The sequence below is a fragment of the Vulpes vulpes genome, chromosome 1 (genome assembly GCF_048418805.1).
Source record: "Vulpes vulpes isolate BD-2025 chromosome 1, VulVul3, whole genome shotgun sequence".
In the NCBI taxonomy this organism is placed as follows: Eukaryota; Metazoa; Chordata; class Mammalia; order Carnivora; family Canidae; genus Vulpes; species Vulpes vulpes.
In genome coordinates, this window is record NC_132780.1 from 11,014,432 (window position 1) to 11,026,600 (window position 12,169).

Below are 12,169 nucleotides of genomic sequence, written 5' to 3' on the forward strand. Positions count from 1 at the left end.
CCAGGCTGTGAGCTGGGGAGGTTACAAGTGATTTCAAAGACTCCAGGCAGGAAGAGCCCACAGCTGACCGAGGGGCAGAGCCAGTGCAGCCCTGCAAATTCTCCCATGGCCAAGCAACACCACAGGCGTCAGGAGACTCTTCTCAGGGAGTGGCCTGAGGGGCTGCTGGTCAGAGGGACAGAACATAACTCTCAGCCCCTGGAAGGACAGGGAGCAGGTGTGGCCAGGGCCAGGGTCCAGATCTGAAGATCTGTGAATCATTCACTCATTCCTTTCCTCCTTCATGAAGGAGCAATTGAGATGTTGGATCTTGTGCGGGTTCAGGGTACATGGTCAGGAGGAGAGGGCGGAGTCCTTTCCCTTACACGCCCGTGGGATCACACCAACACATCGGGAAACAGTGAGTCCAGGTCCAATGCAGAAGCTGTGGATCGGCCACTGAGGGGAGACCTGGGCATTCCCCGCACTGACTCTGATTGTTGTTGAAGGTAATTTAGTTCTTGAGTAAAACCATGAATTCTCCATTTGCTCTCACTTCCAGACAAGAAAATCGGCCTTGAGCTGTGGATCCCTAAGAAGAAAGAACTGATCTACCTGCTGGTCTCAGGGTTCATAGATGCCCCCTGGGTGGAGGAGGAGGAGATGGGGCCGCGGCTGTAGACAGACCCTGTGGGAGAATCTTCTCTCCTCTGTTCCCTCTTGGGGGTGCTGACCTTCCTCTGGGGTCTCCTGTCTTCCAGGGCACTCAGACGGTGTCTCAGGGACCTTGCCTATCTCTGCTCCCCGCCCCACCTCTCAGGTGAGGGATGAGGCTGTGCCCCTCCCCAGATGCTGAGCCCTGGCAGGTGACCCGCTCAGGAACCTCAGGAGTCAGGCACCAGGAGATCATTGCTCCCAGTCAGCCTTGCCAGGAAGCCAAAACCCAAACCTAGCACAGACTCCCCTAGCTTGGTCACAGGAGTCAGAAGCCCTGAAACAGGGTCTAGGCAGCGGCTTTCTGGCCTGAGCTTCTATGTGAGGATCCTAGGCACCCCTCAGGCCTGGCCACGACTGAGCCCCTCAGGGACTTTCTCAGAGTCATGATCACAGGGAGGAGCTCCAGTGGCTGGACTGAATCTGTCTCCCTTTGCTGAGTTACACCTGTCAGGCTTATTCTCTTTGCAGGGAACGTCTGCTGGGCTGGAATCCAGGAGTCAAATTCTGATCTTTGGAAATGTGTTTCCACTGTGTGTCCTGCACTAAATGCTTGAACCACCACAGGGACATAAAGCAGAGAGCCATGGAGGCCCAGTGCAGGCCTGTGAATCCTGTGTGTGTGAAGTAGAATTCCCCCCACCCGACAACAGCGGTGAGAGGAATTACTCACGGAATACTCGGAGCTGTCCACGTACTAGTGCAATTTCAAATTTTCTGTTTATGCTTTGTAGGATATAATATCCTGAATCGTTCAGGGTGATGTTCTGGAACAGCAGGGATCCGTTGGGGTATATTGTCTCTCTGCCGCTGTATGCAGGCCCCGGGAGAGTGACTTTGGTGTCTATTACATATAATAGAATTTGATGGGCAGGCGATACAATTTCCCCTCTGAACCAGGCAAGGCTTACTGTATCCCCAGGCAGATTGAGGACCCGCAGAAGAACGTCCTTCCCTTCAGCAGCATTGGGAGGCACGGACTCCACAGTGCCTTGGGCAGTGGTGGGCGGGTTCCAGAAGGCTAAGAGTGAGACTAGGAGGCAAGAGAGGGGACGGATCAGTGTTCTGACCTATGTGTTGGGATGGAGAGCTGGGGCCCTGGGCATGGAGCAGGTCCTCATCCCCCAGCTTCTTGGTGTGGGTGTGTGAACATGCACACATACCTGGGTGTCGGTGTATGTCTGCTGCTGGTCAAAGTCAGTGGAATGATTATGCTAATTCCGGGCCTCTGAAGGTATTTTCCTCTGTTTTGAACGCTCTCCCTCAGATGTCTGTGGCTCTCTCTCTGACTGCCCGCAGATACCTGCTCACACTCAGGGGTCCTTGGGAGAAGCCTGTCCTGACCCGCTCCTCTGAGGACCGACCCTCTGTCTTCTAGTCCTGACAGTTCCCTGCTCTGTTCCCTTCAGGGGGCTTGTCCTCACCGGACATGACATTCTAGATGTCTCTGCGGGTCTGTCTTCCTCCCAGAGAAGTGAGCTCAGGGAGGGCAGGGACTGGTCTGCTCTGTGCTGTCCCCGGGGTGGCCCGGCTGCAAATACCCAGGGCTGAGCGTCCCCAGGGCCCTCCGAGCCTGGCGCTTATGGGTCAGGATCCCAGGGTGGTGGCAAGGGCAGGGTTTGGGGTCCCTGGGTGTGGTTTCCGTGAGGTTGCAAAACTGAGTCCCGGTGAGGAGGCCCTTGGGACACAGCCCCTCACCCCCACCTGCAGATCCCGAGGCCGTCCCGCCGCTGAGCCGGCTCCCCCGCCCCGCCCGCCGCCCCGTCCCCTGCGGAGCCCCGTCCCCCCCAGGCCCCAGGCCGCCGCTCCCCCGTCCTCCCCCCCCTCCCAGGGGATCGGCCCCTCACCTGCCAGCAGGAGCTCCCGCCAGGGGCCGCGCCCTGCTCGGGGAGAGGCCGAGGGGGGCTCCATGGTGCCCGCTGCCCGCTCCGTCCGGCCCAGGGGAGAGCAGCTGCCGCCGCGCAGACGCTGGGGCCCCGCGGTCCCGCCCGGCAGCTCCGCGTCCTTCCCCCTCCGCGCGGGGCCGCCTCTGGGGGCGGGGCCGGGTCACGTGGGCCGGGCGGGGGCTCGCCGGCCCCCCCCCCCCCCCCGACGGCAGGTCCCGGGTTCCCATCCTCTGTCCCCGAGGGTCCCCGCAGCTGCTGAGGCCTCTCGGTCTTCCGCTGGGATTTCCCGGCAGACGCGAGCGCGCACCCGGCCTGCTTGGCAGGAGCACGAGCCCGGGGCGTCGGGTCCGGGGCGCGCCCCGCAGCTTGGGGGCGAGGTGCAGGGTCCGCGCCCCCACAGCCCTCCCTCCTGGCCCTGGGGCTTCCCCCTGCAGAGCGGGAGTCCGGGGCCGCCCCCAGAGCTCCTGTCCCGGGACGTCACCCCCACCGGGCCTGGGGATCACCTGGGAACGTCATCAAGCCTGCGGAGGCCCAGGTGACCCTTGGACAGGCGGCTTTAGCAGATGCGCAGCCAGGCTGAGACCCCGGGACGTGGCGCCGGGGCCGCCTCTGCTCTGTGCCCACGGAGGGAGGGTCCGCAGATCCTGTGGAAAAGCAGATCTGACTCCGCAGGTGTGGTGTGGACCCCGGAGCCTGCATCTAACCAGCTCCCAGGGGACGCGGATGCTCCTGGCCCCGGGGAGCAGGCTTTGAAGAGCCGGGCTGAGGGGGACCCGGTTCCCTGAGAGGGTGACCCTTGTCCCTGTCCCTCTTTTGCCTGTGCTGTGTCCTGGCCTTGAGTCTGTGGGCACCACACACAAATCCAGGGGATCGTTTCCCTTGGTAACAGAGACGCCCAGCTGGGCATGGTCTCCCCAGTGATCTCATCAGCTCTGGGGAGGATGAATTTCCTTCTGGCAGCAAGGTCACAGAGAAGACTGGGGGTGAGAAAGTGGCTGGCCGCGTGATTCCTGGTGAGGGACCCAGTGTCATCCCTGGGTGTCACTAGCTTGACCTCTGCTTCCAGGGAAGCAGAGACTCAAGACCAGGTGTCTGAGAAGCTCAGTTCCCAGATGGGAGGGGGGATCCCTGCATGTCTGGGAAGAGAAAATGATGGTGGTAAATTGGGTGGTTGAGGCTCCCTAGATTCCAGAAAATGTTTTGTGGATACCCTCCCTCTCAGGGTCTGTTAGCTGAACTGTGGTCCAGAGACTGTCTATGTGCTCCTTGGCATCCTGTGTAGCGTCTGTCATCTGCCTAGGGAACCCGCCTGTGGTTACTCTGCTTCTGCCTTGGGTGGAGCCAGGCAGACAATGGAGAGCTACATAGGGACCTCTGACAGATTGGGGGTGTTCCTAGGGCTCTAGACAGAGAGAGCAGATACGAGGGACCAGAGGGTCTGTTGGAGAAAGGGATGGAAATCATGCTCCTCCTTCTCCCCTTTAGCCCAAGTCAGCTTCAGGGTTTGTTTTCCTAGTTGTTGTCTACACGTCACTATGTTGTCCCCTGGAAGCGATGCTGGGGTTACACCCGGGATGCTGACCAGGCTCCAAAGGAGGTGAGTGGGCCCTGAGCCCTGGGCAGAGGTGAGGGACTGGTCAGCCCTGGTCCTGGTCCCTGTGAGTCATAGACTGCCTGAGTCCACCCAAGGGTAGGTGACTCCAGGGAGAAGACAGGCACTCTCCAGAAGATTCCTGATCCTGTGTCAGGAGAATTATCCACTCAGGGATGTGCTTCACAGGAGGATCTGTCTTTCCTTGAGATTTCAATGAATGAGCCAGTAGAGGTTTCTTTAGACTTTGGAAAAACCACAGCTGTCTGGGAGGCTGGACACAATGCCCTGTCTCCCCCATCACAACCTAGGGGGTGGGGGCACTGCCTCCATGTCATTTGTGTCCCTGTCTGTGCTCTGCTCTCAATCTCCCACAGGACCCAGGAGCTGGAGTGACTCCACCCAGAGACTCAGCTGAGCAAACCCAAGGCTGCCTCTGGAAAGGGGAGGAGACCCTCAGCCCCTTGAAAACAAAGGCAGATCCTCAGTTCTCCTGTTCCACCTGCCTGGGAACATTCCCTGGTTCCCCTGGACTCCTTGGACTGCTGAGAAACCTTTAGGGAGACATAGCAGGTGTCCCCACAGACCAGGGACCCTCAGGATGAAGATTCTCCACCTGTCGTCTTTGTAGTCAGTGTCGGGCTCTGACCTCCCCTGGTGGTGTGTCCACCTGGGGTGTGATCCAGAATTTGTGCCAGGTCAGATCTCTGAGAGAAGAGAGAGGGCACAGGTTGCCCACCCAGGCCCTCTGGGGAGAGAAGTCATTCACAAGATGGAAATGGGAAGGGGTGTCAGTGTTCTGGAATGGATGGGTGTTGGCCTCTAACTGTAGGAGGCCCCTGTCCTCCCTCATGAAGCTAGAGGGGTGTAGGCCCCAGAGCCTTGAAGGGACTGCCTTGGGCACCTGCTCGCCTCCTCCCATCCAGATTCCAGTGCCCCGTGTCTACAGGGAATAGACTCTGAGTCCAATTATCACCTCGGGATGGGGGGCCTGCTTCCATTGTGTGGTATCCCTCTTGCATTTAAAGGGTATTTATGGGGCATCTGTGACGTTTCAGGCCTTGGGCTGGGTCCTGGGAACTGCACAGACAACAGGTCAGAATTGGGTGCTGGACTAGTGGAGTTCACCCTGTAACAGGGCCACAGGCACTCAGGATCTCGGCACCAATGAGTCAATTATAATCGAGAGAAGGGCCACGAAGGGAACGTGTGTGATGCGTCTGGAGCATGGAAGGGGTCTCAGCTGATGGGGGTCACATGGAGCAGTCCTGGGAAAGTGACCATTTGCTGGGGTGGGTTGTGTGAGTCGACCTTCATGCCTGCGAGGACAGAGGATGTGGAGGGACGAGCTGCCCACAGAGGGACCAGTCTCAGTGAGCTGAATCAGGTGGACCACAGCGGGTGAGGGAATGCAGTAGGGGTAGCCTGGGAGCCAGGAGGTGGGGACTGGGTGAGGCAGGGAGGGTCAGGCCTTCTGGGCTCCAGGCTGTGAAGGGAGCTCTGCCGCTCTCTGGTGGACAAGGGGGAAAATGGAAGAACTGTCCTGTCCTCCAGTTTTGTATTTTTAAAATTTTGTACTTTATCCTTTCCCCTTTATGCTTTTTTCTAGAGCCACCAGTAGCTTTATAATTGTGCTTCTGAATTGGCTTTCTGACATTGAATTGTAATCCAAATTTTGTAACTCTGTGAGAGTGAGGACTGTTTCTGATTCTTTGTTTTGAGGTGAGTTTTTCCTTCTAGTCATTTTGCTCAGTGGAAAGTCGCCAAAAACAAGTTGTATTCGGAAAAGGACAAAAAGAGAGAAGAGAAAGAAGAAAAGAAAAAGAAAAAAAAAAGAGAGAAGAGAAGATAAGAAAAAAAAAGCAGGGGGAAGCAAACAAAAGAAAAAACAAGGGGGAGTATCCTCTGATTTTATATATACTTAAATCCCTTGACTTCCCCTGGAACTTTCCAGTGCTGCTTGGTCAATAACTTGTTTTTTCCCTGTCCGTCTAGTTGGTCTTTTGGGTGAGGGGCCTGCTGTGCTGATTCTCAGGTGTGAGTGAGCACTTGGGGTAGCTGCTCAGCCTCCTGCCTGGTGCATGGCTCAGTGGGGGTTGTTTATCCTGTGAGGCCCCAGGAGGAACAACCACAGTGTCGGCGGCCTTCTCTCCAGCCCTAGAGTCAGCTCCTGCAGTACCTATAGGAGCTCTGAGTCTGCAGGGGCCTGGATGCTCCGGGGCCGGAGCTGAGGATCTGCACAGCTCGGGGCCGCTGGCGGCAGGAGTGTCCTTGCTGCCCTGTGCCCTACCGGGTCTTTGCCTGTCCCACGGGGAGCACTGGATCCTGAGCTGTGTCCCTGGGCACCCTGGGCTCCCGGGCCTGTGCTGCTGGGATCGTGCTGACGGCTGCGCAGTTCCCTCCACAGAGCCTCTGCCCCAGCCGCCTCTGAGCTGCTCCCGGGTACAGCCAGTGCACGCTGCAGCCTTTTTGGGAGCCTGGTCGAAGTGTGGGAAATATCGGAAAGAGACATGAGAGACTCCTAACTCTGGGAAATGAACAAGGGGTGGTAGAAAGGGAGGTGGGGGGGTGGGGTGACTGGGTGACAGGCACTGAGGGGGACACTTGATGGGATGAGCACTGGTGTTATTCCATATGTTGGCAAATTGAACACCAATAAAAAAAAAAGAAATAATTGAACTGAGACTAGCCATGCACAGGTGATAATGCATCCTCCAAATGAATGGCATGCATTCTCTTCTCAGGCCACAGATTAATGGTTCAATATTTCAGTCTACAGATGAGGCCTAGCATATGCGACTGGCCATTATAGAAATATTTAAGGAATGTACTTGGACAATCGTATAGTCATGAGCAAAGAGAAAAATAGTGGACTAAGCAGTAAAGCTGTGGTATTGTACTGGTAACATTAACAGAGTAAAATCACATGAATTGATGAATGTAGTACTGTAGAATCCAAAATGAAATAAAGGAAACTCCATAAAGAGTAAAAAAAAAAAACAAAAAAAAAAAAAAACAAAAAAACTTTTACTTTAAATACTATTCCCGTAATCCCTGGGTGGCTCAGCAGTTTAGTGCCTGACTTCGGCCCAGGACGTGATCCTGGAGTCCCGGGATCAAGTCCCACATCAGGCTTCCTGCATGGAGCCTGCTTCTCCCTCTGTCTGTGTCTCTGCCTCTCTCTATCTCTGTGTGTCTCATGAATAAATAAATAAAATCTTTAAAAAAATTTTTATAATAAATTTATGTTTCATTGGTGTTCAATTTACCAACATAAAGAATAACACCCAGTGCTCATCCCGTCAAGTGACCCCCTCAGTGCCCGTCACCCATTCAACCCACACCCCGCCCTCCTCCCCTTCCACCACCCCTAGTTCGTTTCCCAGAATTAGGAGTCTTTATGTTCTGTCTCCCTTCCTGATGTTTCCCACACACTACTTTTCCCGACCTTTATATTCCCTTTCACTATTATTTATATTCCCCAAATAAATGAGACATACACTGTTTGTCCTTCTCTGATTGACTTACTTCACTCAGCATAATACCTTCCAGTTCCATCCACGTTGAAGCAAATGGTGGGTATTTGTCGTTTCTAATGGCTGAGTAATATTCCATTGTATACATAAACCACATCTTCTTTATCCATTCATCTTTCGATGGACACCGAGGCTCCTTCCACAGTTTGGCTATTGTGGACATTGCTGCTAGAAACATTGGGGTGCAGCTGTCCCGGCGTTTCATTGCATCTGTGTCTTTGAGGTAAATCCCCAACAGTGCAATTGCTGGGTTGTAGGGCAGGTCTATTTTCAACTCTTTGAGGAACCTCTACACAGTTTTCCAGAGTGGCTGCACCAGTACACATTCCCACCAACAGTGTAAGAGGGTTCCCTTTTCACGGCAACCTCTCCAACATTTGTGGTTTCCTGCCTTGTTTATTTTCCCCATTCTCACTGGTGTGAGGTGGAATCTCATTGTGGTTTTGATTTGTATTTCCCTGATGGCAAGTGATGCAGAGCATTTTCTCATGTGCATGTTGGCCATGTCTATGTCTTCCTCTGTGAGATTTCTGTTCATGTCTTTTGTCCATTTCATGATTGGATTGTTTGTTTCTTTGGTGTTGAGTTTGATAAGTTCTTTATAAATCTTGGAAACTAGCCCTTTATCTGACATGTCATTTGCAAATATCTTCTCCCATTTTGTAGGTTGTCTTTTAGTTTGTTGACTGTATCCTTTGCTGTGCAAAAGCTTCTTATCTTGATGAAGTCCCAATAGTTCATTTTTGCTTTTGTTTCTTTTGCTTTCGTGGATGTATCTTGCAAGAAGTTACTGTGGCCGAGTTCAAAAAGGGTGTTGCCTGTGTTCTCCTCTAGGATTTTGATGGAATCTTGTCTCACATTTAGATCTTTCATCCATTTTGAGTTTATCTTTGTGTATGGTGAAAGATAGTGGTCTAGTTTCATTCTTCTGCATGTGGATGTCCAATTTTCCCAGCACCATTTATTGAAGAGACTGTCTTTCTTCCAATGGATAGTCTTTCCTCCTTTATCGAATATTAGTTGACCATAAAGTTGAGGGTCCACTCCTGGGTTCTCTATTCTGTTCCATTGATCTATGTGTCTGTTTTTGTGCCATTACCACACTGTCTTGATGACCACAGCTTTGCAGTGCAGCCTGAAATCTGGCATTGTGATGCCCCCAGATAGGGTTTTCTTTTTTAAAATTTCCCTGGCTATTCGGAGTCTTTTCTGATTCCACACAAATCTGAATAATTTGTTCTAACTCTCTGAAGAAAGTCCATGGTATTTTGATAGGGATTGCATTAAATGTATAAATTGGCCTGGGTAACATTGACATTTTCACAATATTAATTCTGCCAATCCATGAGCATGGAATTTTTTCCCACCTCTTTGTGTCTTCCTCAATTTCTTTCAGAAGTGTTCTATAGTTTTTAGGGTATAGATCCTTTACCTCTTTGGTTTGGTTTATTCCTAGGTATCTTATGCTTTTGGGTGCAATTGTAAATGGGATTGACTCCTTCATTTCTCTTTCTTCAGTCTCATTGTTAGTGTATAAAAATGCTATTGATTTCTGGGCATTGATTTTATATCCTGCCACGCTACCAAATTGCTGTATGAGTTCTAGCAATCTAGGGATGGAGGCTTTTGGGTTTTCTATGTAGAGTTTCATGTCATCGGCGAAGAGGGAGAGTTTGACTTCTTCTTTGCCAATCTGAATGCCTTTAATGTCTTTTTGTTGTCTGATTGCTGAGGCGAGGACTTCCAGTACTATGTTGAATAGCAGTGGTGAGAGTGGACATCCCTGTCTTGTTCCTGATCTCAGGGAAAGGCTCCCATTGCTTCCATTGAGAATGATATTTGCTGTGGGCTTTTCGTAGATGGCTTTTAAGATGTTGAGGAATGTTCCCTCTATCCCTACACTCTGAAGAGTTTTGATCAGAAATGGATGCTGTATTTTGTCAAATGCTTTCTCTGCATCTAATGAGAGGATCATATGGTTCTTGGTTTTTCTCTTGCTGATATGATGAATCACATTGATTGTTTTACGAGTGTTGAACCAGCCTTGTGTCCCGGGGATACATCCTACTTGGTCATGGTGAGTAATTTTCTTAATGTGTTGTTGGATCCTATTGGCTAGTATCTTTTTGAGAATTTTTGCATCCATGTTCATCAGGGATATTGGTCTGTAATTCTCCTTTTTGGTGGGGGCTCTGTCTGTTTTTGGAATTAAGGTGATGCTGGCCTCATAGAACAAATTTGGAAGTACTCCATCTCTTTCTATCTTTCCAAACAGCTTTAGTGGAATAGGTATGATTTCTTCTTTAAACGTTTGATAAAAAAAAAAATAAATGTTTGATAGAATTCCCCTTGGAAGCCATCAGGCCCTGGACTTTTGTGTCTTGGGAGGTTTTTGATGACTGCTTCAATTTCCTCCCTGGTTATTGGCCTGTTCAGGATTTTTATTTCTTCCTATTCCAGTTTTGGGAGTTTGTGACTTTCCAGAAATACATCCATTTCTTCTAGATTGCCTAATTTATTGGCGTATAGCTGTTCATAATATGTTTTCAAAATCGTTTGTATTTCCTTGGTGTTCGTAGTGATCTCTCCTTTCTCATTCATGATTTTATTAATTTGAGTCTTCTCTCTCTTCTTTTTAATAAGGCTCGCTAATAGTTTATCTATCTTACCAATTCTTTCAAAGAACCAATTCCTGGTTTTGTTGATCTGTTCCACAGTTCTTCTGGTCTCGATTTCGTTGAGTTCTGCTCGAATCTTTATGAACTCTCTTCTTCTGCTGGGTGTAGGATCTATTTGCTGTTTTTTCTCTAGCTCCTTTGAGTGTAAGGTTAGCTTTTGTATTTGAGTTCTTTCCAGTTTTTGAATGGATGCTTGTATTGCGATGTATTCCCCCCTCAACACTGCTTTTGCTGCATCCCAAAGATTTTGAGCGGTTGTATCTTCATTCTCATTAGTTTCCATGGATCTTTTTAATTCTTCCTTAATTTCCTGGTTGACCCTTTCATCTTTTAGCAGCATGGTCCTTAACGTCCATGTGTTTGAGGTCCTTCCAAACTTCTTGTTGTGATATAGTTCTAATTTCAAGGCATTATGGTCTGAAAATGTGCAGGGGACGATCCCAATCTTTTGGTATCGGTTCCGACCCGATTTGTGATGCAATATGTGGTCTATTCTGGAGAAAGGTCCATGTGCACTTGAGAAGAATGTATATTCAGTTGAGTTTGGATGTAAAGTTCTGTAGATATCTGTGAAATCCATCTGGTCCAGTGTATCATTTAAAGCTCTCCTTTCTTTGGAGATGTTGTATAGAGAAGACCTATCGAGTGTGGAAAGCACTAGATTGAAGTCACCAAGTATAAGTGTATTATTATCTAAGTATATCTTAACTTTGGTTATTAATTGATTGATATATTTGGCAGCTCCCACCTTCGGGGCATATATATTGATTGTTAAGTCCTCTTGTCGGATAGATCCTTTAAGTATGATATAATGTCCCTCTTCATCTCTCACTACAGTCTTCGGGGTAAATTTTAGTTTATCTGATAAAAGGATGGCTACCCCTGCTTTCTTTTGAGGACCATTTGAATGGTAAATGGTTCTCCAACCTTTTATTTTCAGGCTGTAGGTGTCCTTCTGTCTAAAATGAGTCTCTTGTACACAGCAAATAGATGGGTCTTGCTTTTTTATCCAGTCTGAAACCCTGCACCTTTTATGAGGTCATTAAGCCCGTTCATGTTCAGAGTTACTGTTGACAGAGTTGAGTTTAGTGTCATCATGATATCTATTCAGTCCTTGTTTTTGTGGATTGTTCCACTGGACTTCTTCTTAAAGTGGAATTTTAGGAGTCCGCCTTAAAATTTCTTGCAGAATGAAACGCCGGGACACCTGCACCCCGATGTTTCTACCAGCAATGTCCACAATAGCCAAACTGTGGAAGGAGCCTCGGTGTCCGTCGAAAGATGAATGGATAAAGAAGATGTGGTTTATGTATACAATGGAATATTACTCAGCCATTAGAAACGACAAATACCCACCATTTGCTTCAATGTGGATGGAACTGGAAGGTATTATGCTGAGTGCAGTAAGTCAATCGGAGAAGGACAAACAGTGTATGTTCTCATTCATTTGGGGAATATAAACAATAGTGAAAGGGAATATAAAGGAAGGGAGAAGAAATGTGTGGGAAATATCAGGAAGGGAGACAGAACAGAAAGACTCCTAACTGTGGGAAACGAACTAGGGGTGGTGGAAGGGGAGGAGGGCGGGGTGTGGGGGGGGTATGGGTGATGGGCACTGAGGGGGACACTTGATGGGAGGAGTACTGGGTGTTATTCTGTATGTTGGTACATTGAACACCAATAAAAATTAATTTATTGAAAAAAATAAGTGAGGAAATATCTGAAGCAAGAATCTCATATCCTACACAAGAACTAGAAAATACGAGCAAAGGGAACCCCCAAAAA

At 49.9% G+C, this 12,169-nt stretch overlaps 1 protein-coding gene across 3 annotated transcripts in view; it reads right to left on the minus strand.

Moving 5' to 3' along the window:
* Positions 1–12,169, minus strand: part of LOC140598330 (cell adhesion molecule CEACAM1-like) — a 72,870-nt gene that overhangs the window by 21,978 nt on the left and 38,723 nt on the right. Inside the window, exons 1-2 of one of the 3 annotated variants that reach the window (XM_072754028.1) lie at positions 2,541–2,904; positions 1,367–1,726 (exon numbers count right to left, since the gene is read on the minus strand). The exons of 1 other annotated variant lie outside the window; for it this stretch is intronic. In XM_072754028.1, the coding sequence (XP_072610129.1) occupies positions 1,367–1,726; positions 2,541–2,604 (424 nt within the window). In that variant the 5' untranslated portion in view covers positions 2,605–2,904. Of the gene's footprint in view, positions 1–1,366; positions 1,727–2,540; positions 2,905–12,169 lie in introns of those variants that run through there. One more of the 3 variants, XM_072754048.1, reaches the window with a different exon arrangement.